This window comes from Capsicum annuum, chromosome 4 (assembly GCF_002878395.1).
Source record: "Capsicum annuum cultivar UCD-10X-F1 chromosome 4, UCD10Xv1.1, whole genome shotgun sequence".
Taxonomy (NCBI): domain Eukaryota; kingdom Viridiplantae; phylum Streptophyta; class Magnoliopsida; order Solanales; family Solanaceae; genus Capsicum; species Capsicum annuum.
The window spans coordinates 130345882-130361941 of record NC_061114.1 but is presented as its reverse complement, the minus strand read 5'-3'; the positions used below and the strand labels follow the sequence as shown (position 1 = coordinate 130361941).

Genomic DNA, 16060 nt, shown 5'->3' with positions numbered 1-16060 from the left:
GTTCAACATTTAAGGACTCTAACTCACTTAGCTAATTCAAGCCATCAAGGTTACAATTCAATACGACATATGACCATAGGATCTTTATGAACTACTAATTAATCAATTATTTTGATAGGCCAATGCCTTAGTTTCAATAACCATTCAAGTCAAATTGTGGTCATCAATACCTTTAATGAATCATTCATTATTCATTAGCATTCTTACACCAAGATTTAGTTCAAACATAATTCAATGTCAAGTTTAGGGACTGAAACACCTTTTAACCAATAAAACTACAAAGGTTACTAATTAACTCATTACATGGCCAACAATGACTTTACAAAGTCATAACCAATCATTATTACTCATTAAGCCATTGCCTTAGTTCAACACTATTAACATGTAACTAGTTATTTCTCTTATACATTTTCACAAACACCTTGAGGGCATAAATTTACCATGACCAAAACCCAAGAGAAAACCATCAATATTACGGTTAATAATGACCCATTTGGTAAACCACAATCAACAAGTACCCACATGTGCTAACCATCACCACAAACATGTATAAATACAAGTTTAAACAAGAATAGACAATACTCATCACTATGCTTGAAAACCCGTAACATTTGTTTCAACTTCCATTCAAGAACCAAAATCAATGTCTAAAACACATTTTATTTAAGAAATAACAAGGAGGGAAGAGTCATATTCCATATACAAGATGATTCACATAAAAAACTTGACCCCTTTAGCCTCTAGATAAATACTTCTTTAAACTCTAGCCTCCAATCTTGTTAAAGAAGTTTTTAGAGGATTTTGGAATGTTGTGATCTTGTCCAGGTAAAGAATAAAGGGAAAAAAATGTTATAAGTTATGGGTCATAAGGGGTTCGGGCAGGAAATGTCTAAAATGTCCATTGCTTAAAAGCTGAAAATTAAACCTAGGAGGGTACGACTAACCTCCCGTAAGTTGTACCCTAGGGTATGAGTGGTAACCTTACTCGTACCTTAAACCTCTCCTTGGACCCCCATACTAATCAATATATGACCATAGAAGGCCAAGTCATACCCTAAGGTATGAGAAGTACCATACAACTTGTACCCTTGACAGAATACACTAGGTCAAGCTCAAGACATCTTATAACATGCCTACTTACTACTAGTACCCTATCATACGACTAGGGAGAGGCCAAACCATACCTTGGACAAAGTTTTATCAACCAAAACTGATCATCATACGAGAGGGTGGCTAGTAGACCGTGCCATAGTATAGGAGAGTTATGCTCAAACCTTACCTTATCTAGAATCTCAAACTTAGGAAATTCTCTAAGGGTTCAAAGCCAAGTTGTTTGAATTTGCCCCCACTTAGATCATCCGTCCTCGAATGATAAGTAAGGAAAGAACAAGCACAATTTAACACATTAGGACACATCAAACTCACCATTATCCAAGTTAGAAAACAAAGAATGCAACTAAGATAAGTAAATCAACACATAACTCCAGCATGGGTTTCTAGAACGAAAAACAAATATGGAACTTGGACTTCATGTTCTCTTCTGCCTCCCAAGTAGCTTCCTCAGATATTTGGTTCCTTCATGGAACCTCCATCGAATCCACTTCTTTCGTTCGTAACCAGCAAACTTGTCGATCCAAGATCCTCATTGGGACCTCCTCATAGGACAAAAAGTCTAAAATACCAACATCATCTAAGGGAATAACTAATGAAGGATTACCTATACATTTCTGGAACATGGACACATGGAATACTAGATGAATAGAGCTCAAACTAGAGGGCAACTCCAACTCATAAACAATATTACCAGACATCTTCAAAATCAAATATGGACCAACATACTGGGGACTAAGCTTCCCCTTCTTACCAAACTGCATCACTCTTTTTATGGGAGATACTTTAAAAAATACCCAATCGCCAACATTAAATTCCAAATCCCTACGCCTCATATCTGCATTGGACTTTTGGTAGATTTCAGCATATTTTAACATATTATGAATTATCTTTGCCTTCTCTAAGGCTTGGTGAACCAAGTTAGGGTAAAGTAACTTACCCTCACTAACATCGTACACCTAATAGGAGAACAAAACTTCCTCCCATACAATGCCTTAAAAGGAACCATACAAAAGTTAGAATGGTAACTATTGTTATAGGAAAATTCAATCAAAGGCAAATAATCATACCAACTACCACCATAATCAAGCACACAAGAGCAGAGAATATCTTAAAAAGTTTGGATGGTCCTCTCTACTTGTCCATCCGACTGTAAGTGAAAAATGGTACTAAGGGACACCTTAGTCCCCAAGATTTACAGGAACGACTTCCAAAAGTGAGATAAGAATGGAGTACCACGATCCAAGATGATAGAAATCAGGGCATCATGAAACTTCACAACCTCTATAAGATACAACATAGCATAATCCTCTACCGAATAACTAGTCCTCACTGGTAAGAATTGAGTAGACTTGGTCATCATATCAACAATAAACCAAATAAAATCAGATTGATTCTGAGATCAAGGAAGACCGGTAATGAAATCTTAATCACACCCACATCTATTCAGGCAACTCAATCTCTTGGTACAAACCCATATGTCTCAAATTCTTAACTTTTACTTATAGAGATATATAACACCCCGATTTTCTAAAACGAAATCCTACACGGTGCTTATGACCCCAAAGGACCACAAGCTAACCCATGACTAATATTTGTACTTGTAAACTGCATAATATTTATGTAAAATATGGAAAACATCAAAAATAGGCCATAAGGTTCAACAGAATAAAATATTTGACAAATCACAACATCCATATGGGGTAATAAATACCCAAAACAACTAAAGTTTGAAACAAATCTGAACTAAATCTTAAAGCCTCTAAATGTTGTCTGAGTAAGGAGTTGAAGAAATATGTCTCCAACTAACTTTGCAAAATAAAAGATAACCAAAGAAAATAAATGAAGTTAAATTATATCATCCTCAAATAAAGAGGACTCACTGCAACTCTGTATACTGAAATGCGACTGCTACTGCTGATCTAGCACTCGTGGCTCAGAACCTATGGTGCAACATAAAAGAAAGCACCATAGCACAAATATGTCAGTACACCTAAAAGTACTAAGTATCTGAGTGAGGTAGGCTATATGCAAAAGGGCTTACATGTATGAGCAGTGCTAACTGAATGACTAATATGAACGTGAGAGTGCAAACATATATACATAGTAACTTAGATTGTGAATACGTGATATCTAGATCTGTACGCTAATACATAGTTTATTGATACCTAACATGACTAATACTGGGATTTTTAATAACATGGATGACTGTGTTTGACAATCCTAAATTTGATGGACGACCTGAGTTTTGCGCTGTAATTGAATTGACTATATCTGACAGTCTTGGTATACTAAAAGCTGAAGAACTATCTAAGTTATTTTACTGAGAATAAGACTAAAACTATGAGAGGTAGTTGTTTAATCGGCATGCCCCAAATGTGCTATAATAGCAGAGTTGGGGTCCAATCTGTGCCCTGATTAGAAGGGTGTCAATACCACACCACTGGTAAGGATAAGTTGTGAGTGACCCTTATCTGGTCGGTTACTCTAATAAGAATGGTGGGACCCTTGTCAGATAGGTCAAACCACCTTATCAACCCTAATCTGACAGGTTAAGATGACTCAACCTACATTGGCTACATAGTTCTGGAACACAAGGTTGACTGCTAAGAATCATACCCTTACTTTTAGGAGAGTTCCATCCTTGGGTTCACTCAGTGCTAAATTCTACTCCTATATGAAGAGATTGAGCATGATTAACTGACTATACATGGTCTGAGTAACTGACTTTTGTTGACTGATAGAATAGTACTATTATCTGAGAATTAATTAAGATCATGAAATTTCTCAGATTTCCTGAGTATATGACTATCTGAGTTCTATAGATCATGGATTGACTGAGAGTATCATGATAACATGACATGGCTCTAGGAACACAACTATATTTTTTTGGTACAAGTACCCCCAGGACTCGATGAAAGGAAACTGACACCCATGACTAACTTGATCATAAGAATACAGTCCACAATTCACAATATCATAAGTAGGGGATTTCATACTACACTTGGTTCTCAGCATCTTATACATGGAAGGGGATGCGCACAACATGTATATACTCACGTTGCTTTAATATCATGCTGATTCCATATCACAACAATAACACACAATAATAACGTGGAGTTCATGTAGAGTCATAAAGAATAGAACATGGGCTTGTCATTTAAGCACTATTAAGTTATAAAAACATGGATTCTATCAGTCTTGACATTTTATCAAACACCTTACATGCGTAAATTTGGGCATAGGTATACTTATTAATTTGACCATCTTAATCCATCCAAAATTTATGGGTTTCAACTAACCTACTAACATGCTCATAAAAAACACATCAACATACAACTTTGAATCCAAACTACAATCATTAACATGAATATAGTCATAACACAATAAGGAAATAACAATTTATTATTTAAAACATGATTCTTGAGCTCCATGGATGAAAGGGATCCATGGATGAACACTACGCATACCTTAGTGATTGAATCTTGAAATAGATCTAATATTTCTGAAGGTTCTTGAAGAAATCCTTAGGCTTGGTCTTGATTTTTCTTGACTAGGGTTTAACCCTTTTTAGTGAGAATGTTCTTGTTCTTGAGGAGATGATTTCGAGAGGAAACCCTAATCTTGTGGTTGAGAGTGTATAAGAGAGCTTTTTGAGATGTTTAACTAAATTAAATGGCAGATAATGCGTGCCTTGAGGGTTATAAGTCATGGGAAGTGAAGGAAAAAGACCAAAATACCCTTGCAAAAACATCCCTCAGTTCCTGAAATAAATAATTGATGACATTCATGACAAGTCGTCAAGCTGGTGATAAGTCATCATAAAATGTCTTCACAAAAAGGTGAAATCTTGATTTTCTAGTTAAGGTTGACGACATTGGTGATAGGCCGTCACAGGCATGACGACTTATCACAAAATGTCATCACTGGGGTTGGAAATCTGTCTAGGGCTAACGACATTGGTGATAAGTCGTCATGCCTGTGATAGCTTATCACGAATGTCGTCACTCAGTTTCCCAGCCTGACATGCTGGAGTAAAATGTGCATAACTCCTTGCTATGCTATTGGATTTAGGTAAAATTGATATCATTGGAAATATAATTAAATTATCTATCTTTTGGTGGGTTATGAACTCAGAAATTCATAGCATAACGAGAGATATTCTTATTTGAAATTGACTACACCAATATCTTTCTCAAGAATTCAATCACTAAGGAAATATTTTAATTCGTCTATTAGCTAGGACACTTTTGAGGCCTTAATAGACATCAACCTTGATTATAGCACTACCTAAGCACTAAAATTTATTACTCATGAGTTAAAAGCATGATCCTAAAAATGTTTAAAATTTTGGGGTGTTACAATATACCCCCTATAGGAACATTTGTCCTCGAATGAGACTGACTAAGCTGAGATTACTAATGTACTGGGTTTACTTAAGGGTTGCAACATCTTAAACATGATGACATGACTGACCTAAGTGATAAGCTGAATGTATCTGAACATACTGAACATTCATATCTGATGCATAACTGACAAACTAAATTCATGCATATCTGATGCATGATTACGTGACTGAACTATTACATGTATGCATGACCGTATGCAATAATATTTAGTACCAAATTCGTAAATGGAATTCTGAACATGAAACTAAATAAGCTTAAGGAGAACTATTACCTTAAGCTTGATCTGAATTAGTGGAGAAGAGGTGATGATACTTGGTACGTATATCTGTTTTTGCTTCCCAAGTAGCTCCCTTAAAGGAATGGTTCCACCAAAGAACTTTGACTAGAGGAACTTTTGTGTTCCTCAATCTACGGATATGATAGTCTAAGATTTCAAATAGAATCACTTTATAAGAGAGGTTGTTCTAGATATGCATGCTCTGAGTAGGGAATACAACTGAAGGGGCACCTATGCACTTCTTGAGCAAAGAGACATAGAAGACTGGATGAACTGAAGCTAGATTGAAGGCAATTCGAGCTCATAAGCTACCTTGACCAAGCAACTGATAATTTTGAAAGGACCGATATATTAGGGACTGAGCTTTCCCTTCTTGTTGAATCTCTTCACCCCCTTCATAGGAGATATCTTAAGATAGACAAAATCATCAACTTCAAATTCTAGATCCTTTCTATGAACGTAAGCATAAAACTTCTGTCGGCTCTGAGCAGCCCGAAGTCTTTCTCTGATTAACTGAACCTTTTCTAAGGCATCAAACACTAAGTCAGGCCCTATGACTGAGGCCTCACTGACTTCGAACCAACTGATTGGAGATCTATATATCCTACTATGGAGAGATTCGAACGGAGCCATATGAATACTGTAATGATAGCTATTGTTGTATGCAAACTCAATCAAAGGAAAGTGGTCATCCCAACTTCCCTTAAAATCAATTGCACATGCCCTTAGCATATCTTCTAGAGTCTGAATGGTCCTTTCTGCTTGACCATCTTTTTGAGGATGAAAAGTTGTACTGAGATAAACTTGGGTACCAAGACCCTTTTGGAATGTTTTCTAGAAATGAGAGGTGAACTGAGTACCTCTGTCTGAGATAATAGATAGTGTAACACCGTATAATCTGACCAACTCACTAATGTAGAGTTTGGCATAATCCTTGGCTGAATAAGAGGTATGGACTGGAAGGAAATAAGCTGACTTGGTTATCCCATCTACAATGAACCAAACTGAATCATGCTAATGATGAGTTCGATGTAAACCCATCATGAAGTCCATGTTCACTTCTTCCCACTTCCAAGTAGGAATAGTGAACTCTTACATTGAACCACTAGGCTCTTGATGCTCTATCGTAACCTGCTGATATATAGAGCACTTAGTTACAAAAGCTACAACATCTCTCTTCATCCCACTCCACCAATAGATCTCTCGAAAGTCACGGTACATCTTAGTGGCCCCTGGATGAATAGAGTATCGTGCACCATGTGCCTCTGCAAGAATTTGCTGCCTCAAGTAATCCAAAGCTGGAACACAGAGATAACCCTGGCAACGAAGGACTCTATCTTCCCCTTGGGATAAAACCTTAACCTTCTGATCTCTGATTGACTCTTTTAGCTTGACAAGGCTAGGATCCCTGTCTTTCTTTTCTTTTACCTCGAAAACTAGAGAAAATTCTGAACTACTCTGACCACATAAACCACCCTCAGAAGAATATACAAAGCAAACACCTAGTCTGGCAAGCTGATGAATTTCTTGAGCTATCTTCTTTTTGCTATACTCAATGTGAGAAACACGACCCATGAAAAGTCTACTGAGAGCGTCACCACAACGTTGTCCTTGGTTGGATGGTAAAGGAAACTCATATCATAATTTTTCAAAAGCTATAACCACCTTCTCTAATGATGATTGATATCTTTCTGAGAAAAGATATATTAGAGACTCTTATGATCTGTGAAAACATCTACATGAACTCCGTATAGATAATGCCTCCAAATCATTAAGAAAAATACTATGGCTGCTAACTCAAGATCATTAGTAGGATAATTCTTCTCATGGGGCTTTAACTATCTGCAGGTGTAGGCTATGACCTTACCATGCTGCATGAGGACACAACCTAGACCCACTCTAGATGCAGCACAATACACTACGAAGCCATCTGAACCATCTGGAAGAGCTAGAACTAGAGCCGAGGTGAGTCGAGTCTTCAACTCCTGAAAACTCTTCTTGCAAGAATCTGACCACTGAAACTTAACCTTCTTTTGAGAAAATCTTGATATAAGGGATGCATTAGAAGAAAATCCCTTAACAAACCGTCTATAATAGCCATTCAAACCTAAGAAACTCCTAATATATGATGGAGAGACAGGGCGAGGCTATTTTCTTACCACTTCGGTCTTCTGAGGATCTACTCTAATGCCATTGCCAGAAATAATATGGCTAAGCAATGTTATTTCCTTAGCAAAAACTCACATTTACTGAATTTGCCAAATAGCTGGTGATCTCTGAGGTTCTGAAGAACAATTCTGAGATTGTATACATGATCGCGCTCTATGCGGGAATAGACCAGGATATCATATATGATAACTATGACGAACATGTCCAATTACTACTTGAACACATGGTTTATCAATTCCATAAAAGCGGCTGGGGCATTGGTAAGATCAAAGGACATGACTAGAAACTCTAAGTAACGATACCGAGTATGGAAGGTTGTCGTCGGGATGTCACATTCTCTAACTCTGAGCTAATTATAGCATGATCAGAGGTCTATCTTGGAGAAATAACTGGCACCCTGAAGTTGGTCAAACAAGTCATCTATCCAAGGAAGAGGATACTTGTTATTGATCGTGACTTTATTAAGCTAACGGTAATTAATGCATATCCTGAGAGAACCATCTTTCTTATGCACGAATAATATTGGTGCGCCCCATGGGGAAATGCTAGGTCTAATGAATCCCTTATCTAAGAGTTCCTTCAACTGTTCTTTTAGTTCTCTAAGTTCTGCTAGTGTCATTCTATATGGTAGAATAGAAATAGGCTGAGTATCTAGAATAAGGTCAATGCCAAAGTCTATTTCTATCTCGGGAGGAATGCCTAGAAGATCTTTAGGAAACACATTTGAATACTCATTTACAACTGGGACTGATTCGAGAATGGGAGATTCAAAACCAGAGTCTTTAACATGAACGAGATGACAAACACATCCCTTAGATATCATTTTCTTTGCCCGAAGATAGGAAATAAGTTGACCCCTGAAAGATGAAGTATTACCCTTCCACTCTAGGATGGACTCATTTGGGAACTAAAACCGAACTATCCTATTTCTACAGTCGACTGTGGCATAGCAGGAATGAAGACAATCTATGTCGAGAATGACATAAAAATCAGTCATCTCTAACTTGACTAAATCTACTGACGTGGCTTTCTAAAATATCATAAACGGGCAGTTCCTGTATACCCACTGAGCTATGATGGTTTTACTCACTGGGATAAAGACTGAAAAGGGTTCTGCAAAAATTTCAGGACTGATTCTGAAATCGCCTGCTATATAAGGACTAACAAAAGAAAATGATGCACTTGGATCTGAAAAACCATAAGAATGAACATGGAAAATCTTCAATGGCCTAGTAATGACATTAGAAGAATTTTCCTTATCCTGTCGAGTCTAAAGAGCATAGAGTTTGTTTGGGCGTTGCCCACTAATTTCACCAGAAGTAGCACTCTGTTGATTGGGCGACAGGACTGGGCTGTGGAATGATTCTGCTGACCCCGCAAACCTGACTGTAGACACTCTCTAATCCTATGTCCTGGCTTTCCACAACCAAAACAAACATCACTACCAGCTCTACAGGTACCCTTGTGGTTCTTACCATAAGTCTGACACAAGGGGTTAGTTCGGGCACTACTGACACTGCCCTAAAACTTAGATCCTAGTGCTCAATCTTGGTTGCCGTCTATAAATTTTGGCACTAAGGCATTGGAGAAAGAAGGAGTTGGAACTGCTGGCTTAGGATAAAACTGTGAATGGTTTCCTCCTTCTAATTTAGGTTGAGCAAAATTAAAATTGCCTGACCTTGCGCTCTTGTTCTTCTTGTTAGTCCTAATCTTCTGGTCCTCTATTTCCTGAGCATGGGTCATAAGCCTGGCTAAATTCATATCATTATTTAGCATCACAGACCTACACTCATTTACCACGCTATCATTTACCCCTGGCATTAACTTGTTCATCTTAGCCCTGTTGTCTGAAACCACAAGAGGGGCAAATCTGGATAACTGAGTAAATCTAAGAGAGTACTCTTTAACCGTCATATTTCCCTGCTTAAGGTTGATGGACTCAAAAACTTTTTCCTCTCTTAGATCTTGGGAAAGAATTTTTCTAAGAAAGCCATGACACATTCCTCCCACTCTATAGGACCTTCATCCTCTAACCTCTCAGACTTCCACTGTTTGTACAAAGTGTGAGCAATATCCTATAACTGGTATGTGGCTAACTCAGCACTCTCACAAGAAGTAACTCCCATGATGTCTATGACCTTCTGGACTTGGTCAATGAATTCCTGGGGGTCTTCATCAGACTTACACCTGAAGAAAGATAGGGGGTTCATTCGGGTAAAGTCCCAAATCCTAGTTGTGGCTGATTTGGCAACTGGAATGGCCAGAATAGTTTGTATCCATTCATTTTTGGTAGCCACAGAATGAGAAACAGTGGTAAATATAGTCCTGAACTCCACATGAGAAACATGAATGGCCAAAGGTTCTTTGGGCAGAGGGGCTGACTGATTTCTTCTCTGAGGAGGCATGTTCTGAAATAAAGAGAAGAAGTGGATTAGACTGAGAGACTAATAATGTATAATTTAATAACACTTGAATGCAATTATCGATTTAAATTAGTATAAGTTCATATTTTCTTAATCAACCAAATTATTATGAATTTAACTTTTTAGTGATAAAATTAAACACTAAAGAGCCAACTTATGCTCGAGCTCGAGCTTGATTTTACATTGTAAACCCAATTGTACTTGGCTTAATTGAATGCAATTCGTTAGACTCAATGCTCAAGTCTAACCATGGGTGCGTATTTACTATTCCGTGCATTTCTAACTATTTGACCTTTTTAGGTTGCACAACTTTTAAAAATTATATAGTCTTACCATCATGTCCTTATTTAACTTTTTCCTTAATAAATACAAGTGTTTTATGTGTCCAATAAATGATATAGGTATTTATGAAACTATGTAAACAATTATAAATAAATGGATTGGAAGATTAAATCAACACTAATACGCACAAATCTTGCAAGGGTAAAATATAAAAATAGTAGTTAATTATACTTGAAGTTTGTAAAGTAACAAGTATTATAAAATATTTATTTTTATTAAGAGCGACATGTATTTAAGAACGGATAAAATATATATGAATGACAAAAGTTGGACGTGGAGAGGGGTATCGAACATCGTACGAGGTGGAGTGGGGACATTAATTAACATTCCTTTTTAATTAACTGTATTGTGGTAAAGACTTGACGTATATCTTAAAACCGCGTCTTAGAACAGGAAACATCACCTAACAAAGAACCTCATCCATTGTCTTCTTCTATCACTGAGTAAGTTTGTTCCATAATATCTCAATTTTTTCCCAGATTTACTTTACAAACCGACAGTTGAGAACATTATTAATTAATCTATAAGAAACGTGCTCAGTCTCCAATGGTTGCTGCCAACCCATAACGCATTACTCTAGATATTAGAATGAGTCCTTTTCTCAAGTGTTCTGATATTTACTTCAGGTACTTTTAAAGAGGATAATAATGTTTGCCCTCAAATATTTTGAAGCAGCAAAATTTGTCCTTCCAATTAAACTCCCCATTAGAAGAGTGTAATACAAAATTTGCTCCCATATAGCTACACGATGTAATACATGAATAAAATATTTTTATCGAGCTACACAATATAATTTTTTGATAAAGGAGCGTTGATTAATACCCCCTAAGTACATGTGGCCAGCCTCTGGCTCCAATTGAGCAATGTTTTGAAATTCTTGGACTGAAGACAATCTGATTCCAGTCCCAAGCCAGTGGCACTGCAAATTTTCATGCCCAAATTTATGCATGTAATTTGTAGAAATAATATCAAAAGACTATGCGTGGAAGCTAAAGGAACAAAAATTAAATAGAGAAGGTGCAAAGACATACATTAAGAAAAAATTCCTACCTGTTAACTACATTTAATTACTTCCTCTCCTTACTTTTACTTGTCACATTTTGACTTGAGACATCCATTACAAAAATAATTAATAACATAATTATTTTACCATAATAATTCTATTACTTCTTCTGTCACAACTATTAATAAAACAATTATTGATATGACTATTTACCATACTATCTCTGTTATTAATTGATGTTAGAGTAATATGCCCTGAAAATGATTTGGAGAATAAACAATTAATGCTAAGGATAAAATGGAAAAAAAAAAAAATTTAGTAAGGTAATCAACTAATATAGAAAGGCGGAAATATTAAATAGGAGATTAATGGGTGATGAAAGGCAATAGCCAGGTTCAACGTTTATCTTTCTTCTAATTAAAATTTTTATCATTATTCTTATTAAAATGTAAGTGTAGATCTTTGTAGAGTAATTTATTTGAAGTAATAATAGATCGAAGGATATCATAGTCACTTAACTTTATAAGCTTATTTTGGTATTTTAATTTTCATTTCGAGGCTTCCTACTAATACAATAGTATAATATGATATCATGTATGATGTGATATGATTTTCACTTTGGGCTTTTTACTTAATATGATATGGTGATATAATATAGATTCTACCCAAACACTATTGTCCCACACTAGAAGTCCTCTGAAAGAACATGGAAGCTCCCTGTAAGTCTCTCATAGTTGTTTAATTAACACATCAGAAATGATACTTGTTTTAATTAGTCAAAATTAAACACAAATGCATCTATTTATATACACTTAACTTGATCACACTTTTGCTTAATTAACACAATGGAAGAGTATAATAACAACACTAGTAAGGGTAACAGAGGGGGTGGTATAACATCAGCATATAGAGGTGTTAGAAAGAGGAAATGGGGAAAATGGGTTTCTGAAATACGTGAGCCAGGGAAAAAAACGAGGATATGGCTAGGGAGTTTTGAGACAGCAGAGATGGCCGCGGCAGCGTATGATTCAGCTGCATTGCACTTCAGGGGACATGCAGCTAAGCTAAATTTCCCAGAGTTGGTGGATCATCTCCCTAAACCTGCAAGTTCTTGCCCTGAGGACATACGTTTGGCTGCTCAGCAGGCTGCACTAAGAGTCGAGACCACAAATTCGTCTAATCATCTTACGGCCTCAACTAGTCAAGTCGATGTAGCACCAATAACCGTAGGACTATCTCCTAGTCAAATTCAAGCTATTAATGACTTCCCTATGGATTCACCAACTATGTGGTCTACGGAAGAGCCAATCTTTACTTATGAAATGAGTGATTACGAAGAAATGGATGATTGCCTTTGGGATTAATTCCTGCTCAACTAATTCATGTTTACATTACGAAGAGGTGACGTTTTAGCCGTATATATAAAACATCGTGTGCTACTAAGGTTCAGTATTCTATTTAACAAACATAAATTTAATTAGAGTGATGTTTGTACTAATTCATTTTCATATTTAGCGTGTTGTGCGTCTAGCATTCTTATAGATTGAGATAAGAATAAATAAATGCCTAATCGACTTTGTTCTCTAAGGTTGTTTTAGAGCATCAAAATGATTCGGTTTTTTGATCTATCATTTGTTGTGTTGCTCTACTATTATTGTAATGCGTGAAAAAGCTTTTTCTTATGTGCTGCACTGCATAGTGAATTTTCCCTAATAAAATATTATAATTGAATATTCTGCTGATGTATATTTCTTGTTTGATCTTTTTTTATTGACTTTGTTCACTATTCATTGCAGTATCATTGTATTTTATTTCTTAGAATGACTTTCTGACCTAAAAAAAAGAATCAGTTATATTTGATTAGAACATTTACGAGTATCTATGAACCCTATGAAAGAGAATATTCTAACCTTGGGTTGTATTGTGTTTTCTCCATTACAATTTTGCTTTTGCTTTTGCTTTTTCTAGTTACTTAACAGCTCATTTCAATTAGGCTCTTTAGGTTATACTAATACCATCATTTAGGGGTCATTTGGTGTGAAGGATGAGAAGAAATAATTTTGAGATAAAATTTTTATGCATCATAATTTTTATTTGGTTGAACAGCTTGGGATAAATTATCAGAGGATTATTAATGAGTACCTTGTTAAGTTATCTCTTCCTCTTGATGGTATAGTAATGCCAAGATAAGTTATCCTTGAATAAAATAATTAAAATGACAAAAATACCCCACAAACCTTTTTTATAATTAATTTTCACATTCTTGCATATTCAAATATTTTTAATACCATTTATAGTAACATTTACAATCTTTTCTATTCTTTCTTTTATGATAAATCTTCATATCTTTTATTAAAAATATTAAATTATATAAATATATTATATGTTGAATTTATTTGACTAATTATTATGTTTATTTATGCATATAAATTTCTTTTAAGAATAATAAAATGTTTACCCCATTGTTGAGTTACATAGTTCAAATTAAATAGTTCTTAATCATTTGAAAATTGATATTGTATATGTCATTTAAAATGAAGTTGATTTTAATATTTTACATTATATGAATAATATACGTTTAAATGAAGTTACATAAATAATAAATTCTTTTTTACTTTAACAAACTTAATTTGGAAGTTTTATTTCAAACAAAATAAGATGTAAGATTTATTTTTAAACACATATGGCATGATTATGGAAAAAGACAAATATAAAAATTTAAGTAAAACAAGATGAAAATTTTATTTTTAAATACACGACATAATTATAAATACACGACATAATTATAAGAACACCACAAAAATAATTAAGTTAAATAAGACGGAAGTTTTATTTTTAAAAATCAATAACTAAAACTTCAAAGGAAATATGTGTTTTGGGCTTGGCCTCGGCTCTTTGTACTTTTGTATATATGTGTGTAATGAATGACCCAAAGCCATTTTCACCGAAAAAAAAAAAAAACAAGAGAAAATTATCCCCTATAGTATTATTAGATCTAAAATAACAAATTTTAAAAATATTTTTAGATAATTGTATTAATAGAAATTTAGTTACAAGTTATAACAACTTATTAAAAGATATATTATTTTAATTATATTTTTAAAATTTATATTTAATTATATAATTTAAAATCAGTTTTATATTTATAGGGTTGTAATCAATATTACCCTTAAATTGTGTATTGATAATTATGGTAAATATATATTCTCTTTCTCCATTCTAATACTCAACCTTTCAAAAATTTATTGAAAATTCTGATTCCATTAACTTACTCATATAATATTCATATTCTTCCCTTGAAAATACAAGCTTGAAAAAAAGTGAGTTTCATATAATATTCATCTTCTTCATTGAAAAAAAGTGGGTTTAAGATAATATTCATCTTCTTTCCGAAAAAACATAAAATTGATATATTTGTTTTGTTCATCCTCCATTGTGAATCATGTCAAAACCAAAATTCGATTCTACTCCTTTGCGTAGAAGTCCTAAAATATTCAGCCAACGATTTGTTTCATTGTAAATCATTATTCAACCAACGATTTGTTCTCCTTCATTAGAAATTCTCTTTCTTCTATTTTTCCTTTTGTTCTTTAAAAATAATATGATATAAGGAGTATTGTCGATTTTTATTAAATACCCATTGTGTATAACAATAAAAGATATGTCAATGGATATTAGAGAAAAAATATTAAACAATTAGTTTATGTTGGTAAGGATCGTAATCTTTCATAAGAATAATAAAGTGAAAATTACCTTGTATATACTTATTAAACTGTTTCCTGTATGAATTCTGTATAAAACTAATATGAAATAAGTATAATGATTGCAGAAGTTGGTATAGAAATCGACTTTCACCAAATATTATACGTTATTATTTATTTTAATGTATGAAATAAATAAACAAACTTGTATTTTTTGAATTATTTCATGTATGAAACCTGTATAATATCAATATTACATTCAAGGTTTAGAAAATAGTTTCATATATGGAATGAGTATAATGTGATTGTGATATTCAATTAAGAAGATATACTTAAGATTATAAATTGAATGGAACAGTTTATAAAGTGTTCTCTTACATGTCAAATTTGTATGAAATAGATATATAAATTGATATTTATGGATTGCAATATTAAAGTTAGGTGATACCAATTCATATACTCATTTCATACTCTATGTGCTTCTCTCTTTGAATCAAGATTCTATCTCATCTACTTTTGTATTGAATTAAGATTTAATGAATACTGTAATCTTTCATAGTGAAAAAAATAATCACGATTTGTAAAGAAAAATTTTAGTAAATATGGTTGACACAAACTTAATTGAT

At 34.3% G+C, this 16060-nt stretch overlaps 1 protein-coding gene across 1 annotated transcript; it reads left to right on the top strand.

The window, feature by feature from the left end:
- Window positions 1-12466: 12466 nt before the first annotated feature.
- Window positions 12467-13364, top strand: LOC107869691 (ethylene-responsive transcription factor ERF021). Its single transcript, XM_016716169.2, has one exon. It carries the CDS (start codon window positions 12579-12581, stop codon window positions 13095-13097), a length of 519 nt encoding a protein of 172 aa, XP_016571655.1. The 5' UTR covers window positions 12467-12578; the 3' UTR covers window positions 13098-13364.
- Window positions 13365-16060: the final 2696 nt, after the last annotated feature.